Below are 15347 nucleotides of genomic sequence, written 5' to 3'. Positions count from 1 at the left end.
GACGCATCAGCTCCACCGGCCTCCCCACGGGCTTCGTTAGCACGGCCCCAGTGCCCTGCTGACTGCAGCCAAGGCTTGTGGATGGTTATTGAGAGCCCGTGCTCGTGGCCACCTGCAGAACCAGCCCCATGGCCACTCCATCCATCCTCCTCGAGGATGCAGGCACGGATGCAGGAATGCCCTGTGGGTGCCTCAGTTTCCCCAGAGGGCAGAGAGGATGCGGCTGGCTCCCCTCCTCCTGCGGTGTCAGGTCCGCTTAGCTCGGACAGCCTCTGGATGAGAAACTGTCACACAGTGTGCGCTGGCTCCTCGCCCCACGGCTCCACATCCTGCCCTGCACCTCCCAGCACCGCAGCCCCATAATGGCAATGGTAATCAGAGGAGACTTCTCCCAGCTCCTGGTGCTAGGAGAGCTGATGAGTGGGGATGAGGGCTCCTGCACGCTGCCTCACAGCTAAGTGCTTGCTGCCTACAGCCACTTGTCTTCTCCCCTGCTCTGGACAAGGTGCCCCAGGCTCGGCTTCACAGAGCCAGCCCTCGGTCATGGTGCCTCCCACAGCAAACTCAACACGGAGCTCTGGAAATCCTCCTCTGCCTTTCCACCGAGAAGAAGGCAGCGCAGCCCTGAGCCCCTCACCTGCCCTGGGGGTACCATGCTCTTCTCCTCCACTGAGATCCTCCTCTGTGAACCCCTGCAGCAACGGCTTTGTACGACAGCTCCTAGCCATTACCAAACTGTAGTTAATACAAACAAACGAGATAGGGCAGCCACAGAAGAGTGAGCAGAAATCTGCCGGAATCATTAATTCTGTGTTTTTCTCTTTTCTTCATACTATTCATTTCCTAGAAAACTAATCAAAGACTGCCTTAGGACCAGAGGTGACTGCGGCTGGGCCGGGTGGCCCCAGGGGAGACAGCAAAGGCAGGCAAGCAGCCCAGCCCTGTCTATGCTGCCCTGGTTAACAAGCAGCTCTCCTCCTTCTACCTCAGTTTCCCCCTCCCTGGCAGCCACTGCAGCTTCCCACATCACACAGACACGACTATCCATCTTGCCTTCTCCAAGGAGCTTACCTGCCCCTACCGAGGGCTGCCCATCCGCTGAGCCTCTGGGAAACGCAACCGAAGGGGTCCCAGAGAGGGGGCTGAGCCCCAGCCTGGCTGTGGGCCGGCCCTGGGCTGCGGCCCTGAAACGAGCACCGCCAGGCCGGGCAGAGGGAGGAAGGAGCCAGGGTCCGGCTCTTCCCCTGGCACTCGGACGAGCAGTACCTCCGGAGCATCCCTCTGCCCCGGCACAGCCCTCGACACAGCACATCGCTGGTCCCAGCACATTCCTTGTCCCGGGGAGCATCCCTGAGCCTTTCAGGTCTTCTGATCCCAGCACATCCTTGGTCCCCGGAGCATCCCTCAGCACTGCACATCCCCTGATCCCAGCACAGCCATCAGCCCTTCCACATCCCTAACCCCGAGCGGGTCCCTCGATCCCATCGCCCCTCCGCACCCCCGACCCGGGGCGCGCCCCTGCCCCTCGCACCTCCCTCCCTGCGCAGCACCGGGACAGAGCCGCCCCGCACGGAGGAGCCCCGGGATGGGACGTGGGGCTCCAGGGCAGCCCCGACGGGGCGGCAGAGCTCCCCGAGCGCTGGGGAGGAGGCGGCCAGGGCGGAGAGGAGCCCCCCGCCGCCGCGCACCGCCTCCTCCCCGCCGCGGCGGGCGAGGCTCCGCCCGGCTCCCGGGGCCCGCAGCCGGCCGGCACCCACCCTGCGGCGGGCTCCCGCTCGCCCGGACTATGAGGAGCGGGGCCAGGCGAGGGGCGGCGGCAGCGGCAGCGGCCCCGGTGCGGCGAGAGCGGGAGCCGGGGAGCCGCCGCCGCCGGCCGGGTCATGCCCGTGCGCCCGGGGCGGCGGGGCTGCGGGCTGCGGCGGGATGGGCGCGCTCCGGGCCGGCGCCCTCGCCTTCCTCCTCCTCCTCTTCCTCAGCTGCTTCCTGCCCGGGCGCGGCCCGCTCAGGTGAGCGCACGGCGCGGGGGCTCGGCGCTGCGCGTCCCGCGGGGTGCCCCCCACTCGCGGGCCGTGGGGCTGCGGGGACGCTGCTCTCCGCACCGCTCCCGCGGCACCCAGACCCTCATCCCCTCCCAGGGGAGACACGTTTCCCCGCCGGGACCCGGGCATCATCCCCTCTCGGAGGCAGCTCTCCTGCGGGACCCGGGCGTCCCCTCCCAGACCCCACAAACCCGATCCGGACCTCTCTTCAGGGGCTGCTTCCCGCAGCCAGAACCCTCCCAGTCCCAATCCGGACCTCCCCGCAGGCTGCCAGAGCTCCCCCATATCCCTGGGACCCTGACCCAGCACCCCAGGGACCCACCAGACCTTCCCCCTCCAGCCCCAGCCAGGCTCTGCCTGTCCCCAGCAGCCCCGGCCGCGGTGCTGGGTCCCCGCTGATGTCCCTGACCCCAAGCTGGGGACCTCTGCCACGGTGGTAGAAGGTGTGATCCCAGCCAGCTGATGTCCCAGGAAGCTCCTTCTCCAGTGCTGCAAAGTCCCTATGATGCCCAGACCCTCTACCGGATTAGGGTGTCTGGGGGGGCTCAGGACAATCTGTGACCCATTCCCTGTGTCACCCAGGCCAGGGGATGCCCCACATTCCATGGGTGCAGGAACAACTCTTGGCCCACTTGGATGGAATATCCAAAGCTCCCAATCTGGCCATGTTGGGTGCTACCTGGGGCAAGGTGGGATGCAGGGAAGCAGGGGTCAGGCAGGGAGGGGTTGGGGGGCTGCAGCGTTCCAGGGCTGAGCCCTCTCCCTGCCTCCATCCTCCCCCACTACCCAGACAGAACAGCTGGAGCAGTGAGGGGGATAACCGCGGCGTCTGTGGTGGGGAGGGGGAAACGGTACCAAAATGTCTTGGTTTCACGTGTGGGGCTGCTTGTCTCGGGGTGGCATTTTTAGCCGGATGTGTTTCCCAACCCCACTATCCCCTCACTCCACAAGGTGCTGAGCTCCAGGGCCACGTTAGTGGCAGAGTCCCCTCGGGATCAGGACCCAGGGCTGTGCCCAGGGGCTCTGTGTCTCAGTGGCCCTGCCAGTGACACCGCTGGAGGTGGCTGCACCGGGGTGTTCCTGCACCCGTGCAGTCCTCGATGTGCGAGCATCGCAGGGGCTGCAGCTCAGCTGAGCCTCCTCAAAGAGCCTTCCTCCCACATGCTCCAGGGGAGAACCCTCATCTTCCTTTCCAACGGAGGAGGAAACCTGCACAGATGTGTGGCAGGCAGAGGTCTGACTTAACTCCTTGTTCTCCTGGCCTCTCACAGCCCTCCTCCCAAAGGTCCACCTTCCTAATGCAGGTCCTGGAGGGCAAATTTCTCCTGCCAGGACCAGCATCAGGTTCTCCCTGCCGCCTATCTCCAATTAAGGGAAAACATGCCTGGCTGGATCATTTGGGGATGGTCCCTGTGGCCATTTCTGGCTGGCAAAGGATGCACATAAGCCCCTCCAGGATGAGCCCTGCTCCCCTGAGAGGAAGTAGGAAGAGGTGTGTTGGTAGGAACAAGGAGGTAGGAAGAAGGAGCCCAGGGGGTCCCAGCTCCCAGCATCATCCTCTTGCTTGAGATAATGGGGTTGCAGCTCCAAACAGGAGTAGGACCCACCTGGGCATGGCCCTGGTGGGGTTATGAAGCAGTGTGCAGCAGCACCAGCAGCGTGCTCAAAGCTCCCTCTGTGTCTGAGGTCTCTGGCTAGTTCCTCTCCATCACAGCCACATGCCTGGCAATGTGGTGAGCGAGCGTCTCTCGCATTGTTCCTTGGAATGATCATTATAGACTGATAGAAGGAGAGAAGTTGGCAGGCTGAGATGTGTGCATGAAAACAGCCCCCCAGGGTCAGTTTAAATAAGTCTCCATCATCTTTGGGAGCGCTGCGTCGGAGAGATTTTGTCAGTTCCATACCATGGCCAGTGCAGAGGTGGGCTTTGCTGCTCCACTCCTGCCACATCCTCTTGCCTACTGGCAAGGTGTCACAGCCCAGCTGTGCTCCTGGGCACCTCCTCACTCATTCCAGGCCAGCCCATGGTTGTGTCCTCAGGCCCTCCAAACAACGAGTCCCTGCCAGGCAGGGTATGGATGTTTGCTCAGCAGCTCAAGCCAGGGCTGGTGATTGAACCCAGGGGAACCATCCACACTTTGCACCTCCAGCACAGGCACAGAGCCTGGCTGCCGGGCACAAGGCCACTGCCTGCTGTGCCCTGTCCCCACCACAGCCCTGGAGCTGCGAGGAACCTGTCCCCAAACATCCTATCAGGGGACACAGCGGGTAGGGGGACAGGCAAAACACAGGCATGTGGCACTCAGGCTGTGACAGAGAGGGGATAACAGTGGGAGCAGGTCCTGGGTCAGCACACTGATGGCACTGGAGTGGATGCGATGTGGGCACAGCCGCTTCCCTGGGCGCTGGCACTGCAGGGTGCTGAGATGTGCCTGCAGACAGCTCCCCTGCCTCCTCTGCCCCGCAGGCTGGTCTCAGGGCGGGAGGAAATCAAAGCTGCTTCCCGAGGCTCACCCCAGCCCATGTCACCTTCTGATTTCCTGGACAAGCTTATGGGACGAACGTCAGGGTATGATGCCCGGATTCGACCCAACTTCAAAGGTAAGGGAAGGACATGAGGCTCCCAAACCTGGCAGAGACCCACACTTAAGGCTGCCCAAAACCAGGGAATAGGCAAGTGTTGGTAGGACCCTGACCCCCATCCCAACACCCTCCCTGTGTGCAATCCCAGTGCCCTGCATGTGCCCGCTGTGCGTGGGTATAGTGGGGTTCACACCAACACCCTGTGGGGGGCCCTCAGCAGGCAGGGGATGCTCGTGTGCATCCATTCACACAGTGCACGCAGGAGGGGGTTTTCTGCCCTGCACGTCTCCATGGCCAGCAGCAAGAGGAGGCTTCACCCTGTTTTTCAGGTCCACCCGTCAACGTGACCTGCAACATCTTCATCAACAGCTTCGGCTCCGTCACCGAGACCACCATGGTGAGGGCTTTGCTGGCACAAGGGGGCTCCTGTCCCAGTGGTTCTGACAGTGGGGGGGGCACAGGTCCTGGTGACCAAGCCTGTGGCTGTGTTTACAGGGGTCCTGCGAGCCCTGGCACCACAGTGGGGACACAGCAAATGGCTGTGGCTTTTCCAGGATCACTCAACCAGAGCCGGGCTTTGTGGGCCCCACTCCTGTGCCTGAGCTGGGTCACAGTGTGGCAGGCTCAGCGGGTGCCATACAACCCAAGCGATCTCTGTGTCCCCATCATCCCAGCCTCCCCGTGTGCATGAGGAAGCCCCAGGGCTAGAAATTCCCTCTTGGTGCTGCTGCAAAGCCTTAATGCCATAAACTGCCACATCAGCCCCCTGCAGAGCCCTGCAACAAACACTGCAGGCAGCAGCTGCTGGTCCTCCTCCTCCTCCCAGCGCTGTGGCTTTCATGTCAACAGCATGGGAAGGCTCCTGACCTGCCCCTGCCCGCCCGTGGTTAGTGCCAGGCAGGCAGCTCCTGCAGGGCTGAGGCCCCTCCACCTCCTTCTCCATCCCACCTTCCCCTTCCATCTCCTCCTCCTCGGGCCCTACGAGGTGTTCGCAGCTGACGTGGTGCCCCCCGCCCCAGGACTACCGGGTGAACGTGTTCCTGCGGCAGCAGTGGAACGACCCCCGCCTGGCTTACCGCGAGTACCCAGACGACTCCCTGGACCTCGACCCCTCCATGCTCGACTCCATCTGGAAGCCAGACTTGTTCTTTGCCAACGAGAAAGGGGCCAATTTCCACGAGGTCACCACCGACAACAAGCTGCTGCGCATCTTCAAGAACGGCAACGTGCTCTACAGCATCAGGTAGGACCCTGCTCCTCCGGTGCGGTGCCTGGGCAGGGAGGTGAAGCTTCCTTTTCGTTCCCCCTGCCAACTGTCCCAGCCCCCAGCAACCCCCTCATTTTCTCTGCCTCCTCCAGGCTGACTCTGATCCTGTCCTGCCCCATGGACCTCAAGAATTTTCCCATGGACATCCAGACATGCACCATGCAGCTGGAGAGCTGTGAGTACCTGGGGGGGGTCAAGCTTTGCTTTGCCCCCTCCATCACCTTCCATCCCATCCATCTGAGGGAGGTGAAGAGGAAGGAATGATCATTCAGGGTGGGGATGAGCAGGGTGCCTCTTCCACCATGTCCCATGGCTCCTTCCATCCCCTCCAGTTGGCTACACCATGAATGACCTCATCTTCAAGTGGTTGGAGGAGCAGGAGGCCGTGCAGGTGGCAGAGGGCTTGACACTTCCGCAGTTTATCCTCAGGGATGAGAAGGACCTGGGCTATTGCACCAAGTACTACAACACAGGTAGGGGGCCTCAGGGACCTGCTGCCACCCTTTCGCCATGTCCCAAGGGTCCCTCTCACCCATCAGGCTGCCATTCCTATAGGCAAGTTCACCTGCATCGAGGTGAAGTTCCACCTGGAGAGACAGATGGGTTACTACCTGATCCAGATGTACATCCCCAGCCTGCTCATCGTCATCCTCTCCTGGGTCTCCTTCTGGATCAACATGGATGCGGCACCGGCCCGGGTGGGCTTGGGCATCACCACTGTGCTCACCATGACCACACAGAGCGCTGGCTCCCGCGCCTCCCTGCCCAAGGTCAGTGCCGGCTCCATGCTGGGCTCTTGAGCTGCAGCCTGACCAGGGAACATGGGCTGCCCCCAGCGTCCCAAGGGCAGCATTCCCTTGGGGATGGCTGGCTCCATAGCTGGACAGCTATGCAGTGAGCAGGAACATGGTGCTGCTCGGCTGGGCAAGCTCTGATCCATGTGTCCTACCTAAGAGGGCCTCTGTGTCCCTTGCAGTGGGGTGAAGTGGGGAGGGACAAAACGAGGCAGGGGGCAGCAGGTCCCTGAGCCCCATCACATCCCCGCAGGTCTCCTATGTGAAGGCCATTGACATCTGGATGGCCATTTGCCTGCTCTTTGTCTTCGCTGCCCTGTTGGAGTACGCAGCCGTCAACTTCGTCTCCCGCCAGCACAAGGAGTTCATGCGCCTGCGCCGGCGCCAGCGGCGCCAGAGAATGGTGAGTCCTTCCCACCATGGACATCTGCCCATCCTCAGCCACTGAGGGGACAGCCTGGGGCTGCAGGGACAGTTTAGCCCCAGGACAGGGCTGTGTCCCACTGCCCAGGGCTTGCAGCCAGCCCCTCCGGCACAACAAGGACCCGGGGGCATCGCAGTGCTTCTGCCTGCCTGAGCAGCACAGTGCAGAGCACCCATGGGTGCCCCAGCACAAACACACCCATGGTGCCATCCTCCTCCTGCCAGCACATCCTCGGGTTCTGCTTCTCTAAAGAAGCAGAACAATTAGCTGCAAGGGTGGGTGAAACAGCCTTTCCCCTTACCTGCAGCATCAACGCTGGGCTCCTCACTGTGGTGAGGGTGATGAAGCATCAAGGGGACCCGGCAGCGTCCAGGGACAGGGTCTGGGCTGCAGAAGGGAATGCAGCAGGTCCTGGAGAGGAAGGGTTCCATGCTGCAGGACAACCCTCTCCTCCATCAGCCCATCAGGGGAAGACACGTGGCTCCCCCACTCTCATTTCCTTACCATAACCACACCATGAGGCACCAGACCTCCGTGGAAAACACAAGTACACACACACCACATGGGCTCGCAGCGTCCTGTGCAGCCAAACCCCTTCAGCACATGCTGAAGATGGATCCCGGTGTCTGGGCAGGCCTGACCCACAGAGCACCCATCTCCTCCCCCCCATCCCCATCCCGGTGCCCTGAGCCCCTGTCCCCGGGGCCGGGGCAGAGCCGTGGGTCACCCATTGTCCTGTTTCTGTTTGGTGCTCACTGTGGGACACCAAAAGGTCCTGAGCAGCGGCACGGGCAGCCTGGAGTCCCTGCGGCAGGCGAGCGGCCGGCACGGCGGCGAGCACACCTACATGACGCTCTCACAGCTCTCCAGCTCCCGGGTAAAGCACAAGCCCCCAGCAGCGCCCCACAGGGCAGAGCACCCCCAGCCAGCCTCACCCCCGTTACCCAAAGCAGCTCCCTGCAGGAGCTGGTCCCAGCGGCTTGGAAGAAGCAGGGCAGTGATTTATTTGCACAGCGCGTGTGCCCATAGGATGGAGCTGCTGCTCCCTGGGCTGAAAACAGGTTTGAGAGTGGTGGGAACAGGTTTGAGCTGGGGAGGCACCCCCATGCTGGGCCTCAGTTTGCCTTTCCATAAAGCAGGAGCAGCACAGGTCTCTTTGCAGAGGGGCAAGTGATGCTGGGGCAGACTGATGGCTGCTCCTGGACTGTGCTCATCTCTAGCAGGGTGAGGGCTCTGCCTGGCCTGGCACAGTCAGGTTTGAGGTACTGGGCTGTCCCAAGCCTTCTCTCCACCACCCATAGCCCTTGTATGCCAGGAGAGGCTTCCCAGCTTTCAGTAGCATATTCGCTTACTCCTTGCCTTTCACAGCCCCTGAGCATGGCTACCAGAGATGAGCACCCACCAGCCAGGGCAGGGAAGTGGGGAGCTCTGCTGAGCCCAGGAACCATGTGCTGGCTTAAACCAGACCAAAGCGCAGCTGTCCTGGGGTGTAGCATCGCAGGGATGCACCAGGAGCATCCAGAGATGCTGCACAGACCCCACAAAGAAGGGCTCGGGAAGTTCCTTGCACCCAGCCCCAATAAGCACCGTGGGGCTGCCCCAGCCCAGGGGGGACCCATATGGGAGGAGCAGCACTCTCAGTCTGGATCTCCTCCCCCGGATGCCCTGGCAGGCCCTGCTGTCTCTCTGTGCCGAGGGAATAGCTGCAGCCTCCTCACCGCGTTCCCCAGGGCTGCTGCAAGCGCTTAGCCTAGGGCAGGAGAATAAAACCCTGCTGCAAATGCGAGCTAATCTCAGCAATTTGAGCTGGTGCTGCTCTTCCCACCGAGAGATCTTGCTTAGCTGGTGGATTGCTGAGTTAAATAAAGATGCCAGAGCGCACGCTCTCCGCATGACAGCCCCCTTGCCAGCTGAGCGCCTGCGGGGGCTGAGCGCAGCGAGGAGGCTCAGTGCCCCTCCGGATGGCATTGGGGATCCAGCACCAGGGCTGTGCACGGCCAAGGCATGAGGCACGGAGCCAGCCTGCAGCACTCCCTAAGAGCAGGGACCCACCGCAACCACATACGGCACCAGTAGGGCGGGGAGGCGGATGAGACACAGACCAAATGAGTGCCCCGGGGGCTCGGCGAGAAGAGAGGGAATGAAGGCTTGTACGTGCTGGTCCCTTGCCTAATCTTTGCGCACACAGCTTCCCCCGAGGATAAACGAGTGTGATGAGGAAAGGGGCTGTCAGCGGGGAGGAGCGTGGCCGGTACCCGAGGGGCTGCGAGGGCAGCGGGGCTGTGCTGTGAGTGATGGCAACGGGCTGCGGCCCACGGGTGAGGGCGGGCACCCGGCTCTCATGGCATTCTTGGAGGCTTGATCATGGGCATGCAGCCCCGTGGGCATGGTGTCCTCCCCGCAGCACCCACCAGCTTAGAGCAGGGGTGGGGTGAGCAATAGCAGAGGGAGCAGCAAGCAGTCCAGCTCTCTCATCCTTCCTCCTCTGCTGCACCGGGCAGCTCCTGCCAAGCTCCTACAGGGAGAAACATGTTCTGGGACCTTGGATTGACTGAGGGGCCCTGCAAGCCCTGGTGGCAGCCAGGCTCCTGCATCCCTGCCCAGCTGTGCTCCAGCAAGCTGCCCGCCCACTTCACCAGCACAAGCACGCTTGCACCCTGCTGTCACAGCAGTGCCCGCACCCCCAAGCTCCCAGCACCCCAATGCACTCTGTACTCTTATGCCCTGCACCCCCATGTATCCAAACCACTCCTTCCAGTTTACCTCTGTCCCTGGAGCTGCCGGAGAGCCGGGCTTCCCAAGGCCTCTAGCCAGGGCTGGGAAGAGGCTGTGGGGATCAGTGTGGGGCTGCCAGGGTTGGGGTTACCCTTGGATGCACCCTTAAAACACATGTCGGATGAGCAGCACGCACACTGCTGCCTGCCTCTGCCTGCAGCCTGTTGGCCCCATGCTTTCAGACATCCCTCTTCAGTTTGGGATGCCTGCAATAGCACCTAACCTTGTGCTGTGCACTTCCATGATCGTATTGCCCAGCGGGTGGGTGCATAGGACATGCAGCCACAAGCTCCTGCTCACCCTGCAGCACCGGCACCCACAGGGTGACAGCCTTTCCCTTCTCCAGGAGGAAGAGCTCGTCCGTGAGAGCCGCTTTTACTTGCGAGGCTATGGGCTGAGCCACTGCCTGCAGCCGAAGGATGGGGCTGGGGAGGGCCCCGGCATCTACAGCCCCCCCCCAGCCGGGATGCTGCTGCGGGAAGGGGAGAGCCTCCCCCGGCGCTACATCGACCGGGCCAAGCGCATCGACACCATCTCCAGAGCTGTCTTCCCCTTCACCTTCCTGGTCTTCAATATCTTCTACTGGGTCGTCTACAAAGTGCTGCGCTCAGAGGACATCCACTCTGTGCCCTGAGGGCTGGAAAAGCAGGACTGCCTCTTGGTCTGCCCCCTCAGTGCGCGTGGGTGCCATGAGCTCAGCCAGAACCATGTTTCCCTCTGTCCTGGAGCAGTGGCACAGCCAGGCTGGGCCTCAGAGCCTGAACATATGGCAGCCCCCATGTCCCTTTGGATGCTGGGGCACTGAGGAGGTGGGGACAGCAACCCCAGGTTTGAAAAAGGAACCCTTCCTGACTCCTGCATGGCATCAACTCTGGGCACCCAGGGATGCTGTGCTGCTGGGGAGCCTCAGGTACCCAGGGATGCTGTGCTGCTGGGGAGCCTCAGGTACCCAGGGATGCTGTGGTGCTCAGGAGCCTCAGGTACCCAGGGATGCTGTGCTGCTGGGGAGCCTCAGGTACCCAGGGATGCTGTGCTGCTATGGTACAAGGGAGCTCCTGGTACTCCGGGATGCTGCACAGCTGGTGATCAGCAAACACCACCTTCCAATCAAACACCCCCCACCTCTTCCATGTCAGGCTGCTGCTTCTCCAGGCTGCATCACTGGGCCATGGGCCACAAGCAGCCAGATGAGAAGCTGCAGTTCCCTATGGGTTGCAGGTAAAAGCAAGCAGCACCCCTGCCTGCACCCAGACTGTGTGTGGTGCTGGCTATGGCCCCATAGCCCCCAGTCCATCAACAGACAGGCCCCCAGCCAGCTCCAGCACACAGTGCAGTGGGTCAGGGATGCTTCCTTCCCTGCAGAGTCCAAGGCTGCCAATGGCTGTGGCAGGGCTGCGGCAGGGACACTGAGCAGGAGGCTCCGTTTCTGCTGGGAAAACACCAGCCCTGGGGCAGCAGTAGGGGAGCCTGAGGTCTCGCTGATGGTGAAGGGGCACAGATGGCCGTTGCAGCTGCTGATGGGTACCACTTGGCACCAGAGAGCTGGCACTGCACTGCCTGCAGGGTAGGGCCCACCGCCCATCTGATGATGGGATGAAAGTAATGGGGATAGCTGCAGCAGTGCCTCTGGAGGAATAGTGAGTGGTGGCACCCCCAGACCGCTGCATTCCCGCAGCCCCACGGTGCCAGCAGAGAGCCTGAGGTGAAAACTGCTTCGTTCCCCTGCTTCCTCTACACACTGGTGCTCGGGTGCAGCATTCCCTGGGCAGGTTCGCCCCTGCTGCTCCTCCACTGGAGAGGAGAGCATCTGAAACCTCGACAAGACAAGCTCAGCAAGGCTGCCAGCCCTCCAGACCTGGATATCCTTCATGCTTAGCAGGAAATAAAAGCAGTAGGTGATGTTTATGTAGGTCCTACAGACAGAAATGTGTTGATGCTCTCCTTTGCCCCTGCTCACGGACAGCCTGGGCAGACCCGCATCCCGGCAGGGTCTGTCCCTCCACGGCCCCAAGTGCAGGAGAGGGCCCAGGGTCTTGCAGGCAGGTCAGCATGGAAATGGGATTCACCCTTTTCCTTGGAGGCTGTACTATGGCATGGCGAGGGCCCCAGTGACCTAACTGTGATGGCAAAAGGGGCTCTGTGGGGCAGGGGGACATGGGTAGGAGGCCAGCACTGCTTGAGAAGCCATACCTGGACAGAAACCCCCACCACGGCCATTAGGGACCCCGCTCCTCGGGCAGGCATCACCCTCTCCCTGCATGACTTCAGGGAGCAAAGGCTCCCCCCCCTCACTCCCTCAACCCCTCAGTCCCAGCTGCATGCACCCATTTCACAGACAGGACAAGCAGAGGAGAACCAGCCCAGGCCATGCCCAGGACCCACCAGGATGGGCTGAGCCAGCTCCATCCATCCCATTGCCACCGCTGTGCATGCCGTCATGGGGGTCACCGTGGGGCTGCACTGTGTGTCCGGGCCAGGCTTTCGAGCCTTGGTTTTGGGGAGAGGCCCCATTTGGAGGTGGAGGAAGGGGTGCACCTCTTGTCCTTGGCTCACTCAGCCCTGGCCCCCCCAAGGCAGTGCTGAGCAGAGGTGCCAGCGGGCACCCAGCACCCGCAAGCACTGGCAGCCCATCCACTCTCCAGAAGCGGTGGGTTTTTAAACAGCATCAACCTTCCTACATACAGACATGAATAAATAAAGCCTTTCTGGGATTTTCAGTGGTGTGCTGGGGGGTTGTGTCTGCCAAGGACCCCGCGGCCAGCTCCAGCATCCCTCACGTGTGGGGGGGATGCAGGGATGAAGGCACAACAGCCCTGTGGGGACAGCCCTGCAGTTACACCCAGATGTTGTTATTACACCCAGCTACCCTCGCCTCCACACGTGTCCTTTCTGACATGGTGGTGACTGTCGGGTTTTATCTCACTCATAGGAGATGCCACAGAGGTGGGCAGGAGCCCCCCGTGAATTCTTACTCCCAAACCCCCTCACTTCCCCCCCAGCGCCAGCTCTGTGGGGTGCTTCCGCAGCTCTTTTCACCCTGACCAGGGGACAGGACCCACAACGGGGCAGATGTGGGGCTGGAAGGGGGGCTCCAGCTCCACACTGGAGCTCAGACACCCAGACACGGGCGAGCACCCCAAGGGCTGAACCTCCCTGCACGGCCCCTTAGTGCCAGCCTGCTGGGCAGGCGCCAGCCTTACAGCGCTGCCAGCTGTGCTGGGGGGGGGGCTTACGCCAGCCCCACAGTGCCCCCAGTGCCACCCGGGGCCGGCGCTGTTGTCCCCAGCTGGCGCAGGGGCAGGCAGAGCCCGCAGCTGAGGGCTGCGCTCCCGAGCAAGCATCAATCTCCCTCTGTCCTCCCAGCCAAGCGGCTCTGTTGGTACCTCGCAGCCCTGTCGCCCGGCCTGGGCTCTGCTGGGGCAAGGAGCAGAGAAAGCAAGGTGCACCCATGGTGGTGTTCTCTAAATGGGACAAACTAACCCCCCCCCCATGAGGTCTGGGTGCTGCACCCACCCCAGACATCGAGAGGATGCAGCTGAGAGGACCAGCGTGGTGTGCCAGTTTCTGCACTCTCTGCTCGCCTTTCTCTTCCTTACCAAACAGGTCTGGGCAGCCTGCATCTGTTTGGAGATAAGTGCTGGGGTCTGCCCCTAAGCCACCTGGCTCTGGGAATTGGCACCTCCTGGGAAATGGAAGTGGCAGAACACCCTTTTCCTTAAGATAAAGCCCCTCGGTAGGGCTGCCAGTGCCCTCCAGCACACAGCGCCAGCAGATCCCTGCGGACAGCAGCTGTGCCCAGGCTGGAGGTGCTGAGCCCCAAGCCCTCCTGCAGGTCACAGCAAGGCCAGAGGCCAACTCAGGTAGTTCTGTCCCCTACCTTTGGATGGATTTGACTTTCCATTTCCTGCCCGAGGATGTGCACTGGGGACACATCCCAGCCACCATGGGAAGCAGCTGTGGCACGGGACCAACACCCCTGGCCAGGTTAATGGCTGGTTTAAATAGAAGTTAATGGAGTTCCAGCAGGGTAACGGGACTCCCAGACAGTAAAATGAGCATCATCAGCTTCCTGACAGCAGCATGCCCAGTGCTGGGTGGCCACAGGCACACACACAGGTTTGGGCAGCATGGCCCCTCATCAGCCCCAAGGGCTCCCTGGGGCACCTGCATGGGGCCAAGGAATCACAGATTGGTTTGGGTCGAAAGGGACCTTAGAGCTCCCCCAGCTCCAACCCTGCCATGAGCAGGACACCTTCCACTAGAGCAGCTTGCTCCAAGCCCTGTCCAGCCTGGCCTCGAACACTGATGCCAGCCAGGCTCCCCTGCCAACCACAGAGGGTCTGATCCTGCTGGAGCCAAGCTCTGCTGCTGAGCTTGGAGGCACGGCAATGCCAAACCTTTCCCCTCCCTCAGCAGGGGCTCCAGCCCTGTCCGCAATCCACCCCATCCACATGGACCGATGCCTGCTGATGCTGTGTGGGACAGCAGGTTTGGAGCCCAGCGAGTTCCCTGCAGCAAGAAGAGCAGCAGGTTACCAGGGCTCTGAGCACCCCATGCCCTTCACACACTGCCCAGGTTTGGGTTTTCTAAAGGCAAACACCAAGCTCCAAAGTCAGCAACGAGTCCTGAGCGAGCCAGGGACAGTGAGTAGCAAGTGAAGCACCAGGAGCTGCACTGGCAGCGCGTGCCGCTGCAAGCCGGTCATGCCATAAAGCATGGGGCCCTCACAGGACCTTGGAGACGCTGTGGGTCAGGATCCATCCACCACAGGGAAGGTGCGGGTGTGGGGCACTCACACAGTGCGGCTGTGCCGGCCCCGAGCCCTCAGCACAGCTTTGCCAGTGCTGTCCCCCGGGCAGAGGAGCCCCAGGAGCCAAAGGGCACTTTGCCCCAGCACAGCCCTGCCACCTAAGCAGGAGCATCACCGCAGCCCATCACCTCCACCAGCGCCCTGCTAAACCCCACAGCCACATCCACACCCCTGGCATTGCTCTGGGGCCAGCCTGCACATACACAGGCCATGGGGCACCCCACGTGCTCCCCAGCCCAGCGGGTGTTCGTGAGACAGGTACCTCCATGGGCAGGCAGGACCCCTGGGAAGGGGCAGTGAGGGAAGGCTGGAAGGTGGAAACCAGCAGGGATCAGCCCTGCAGTGCTCCTAAACTGTGGGATAGGGGAATATGGGAAAACTGCATGGCTCTGGGCTGTGGTTTTACACAAGAAAAAACAAAGCAATGAGGTTTTCCAGCCCCAGAGTGGGCTGGTTTTGGCCGACTCGGAGAAGCCTCTGCGCTTCAGCCCCTCAAGGGGCAGGGGGAGGACCCCAACACTGAAACAAGGAGCAATTATCAAACCACGGGCTCTGAAGAGCTTTTGTTCCCTGGCTGCTGCAGCGCAGGGATCGGAGGACACCTAGCGAAGTGCCTCGATGGCCTCACACACCAGCGGCACCCAGAGGCCAAAGA

At 61.9% G+C, this 15347-nt stretch overlaps 1 protein-coding gene across 3 annotated transcripts; it reads left to right on the top strand.

Annotated features, from left to right (window-relative positions):
* Positions 1–1846: 1846 nt before the first annotated feature.
* LOC133265426 (glycine receptor subunit alpha-4) lies at positions 1847–11257 on the top strand. 3 transcript variants are annotated; one of them, XM_061445935.1, is made up of 10 exons: positions 1847–2006; positions 4507–4640; positions 4952–5019; positions 5642–5865; positions 5982–6064; positions 6222–6362; positions 6445–6659; positions 6937–7086; positions 7880–7984; positions 8476–9656. In XM_061445935.1, the coding sequence occupies exons 1-10, from the start codon at positions 1924–1926 to the stop codon at positions 8854–8856; spliced, it is 1584 nt and encodes a 527-aa protein (XP_061301919.1). In that variant the 5' UTR covers positions 1847–1923; the 3' UTR covers positions 8857–9656. The 3 variants fall into 3 exon arrangements, with proteins under 3 accessions (XP_061301919.1, XP_061301920.1, XP_061301921.1); XM_061445936.1 differs by lacking the exon at positions 8476–9656 and adding an exon at positions 10229–11257 and having other exon boundaries at positions 1848–2006; XM_061445937.1 differs by lacking the exons at positions 7880–7984; positions 8476–9656 and adding an exon at positions 10229–11257 and having other exon boundaries at positions 1848–2006.
* Positions 11258–15347: the final 4090 nt, after the last annotated feature.

This window comes from Pezoporus flaviventris, unplaced genomic scaffold (genome assembly GCF_033815535.1).
Source record: "Pezoporus flaviventris isolate CSIRO_AGI_PZ_B2104156 unplaced genomic scaffold, CSIRO_AGI_Pfla_v1 ptg000005l, whole genome shotgun sequence".
Lineage (NCBI taxonomy): Eukaryota > Metazoa > Chordata > Aves > Psittaciformes > Psittacidae > Pezoporus > Pezoporus flaviventris.
The sequence above is the reverse complement of the archived record's forward strand: the minus strand, read 5'-3'. Positions and strand labels throughout refer to the sequence as shown.

Excerpts from the sequence above, each read along its gene's own strand:
- LOC133265426 (XM_061445935.1), top strand. The coding sequence starts at position 1,924 with ATGGGCGCGCTCCGGGCCGGCGCCCTCGCCTTCCTCCTCCTCCTCTTC. Across the intron at positions 2,007-4,506 it reads CCCGGGCGCGGCCCGCTCAG|GCTGGTCTCAGGGCGGGAGG; the intron begins GTGAGCGCACGG and ends TCTGCCCCGCAG. Across the intron at positions 5,866-5,981 it reads AACGTGCTCTACAGCATCAG|GCTGACTCTGATCCTGTCCT; the intron begins GTAGGACCCTGC and ends TGCCTCCTCCAG.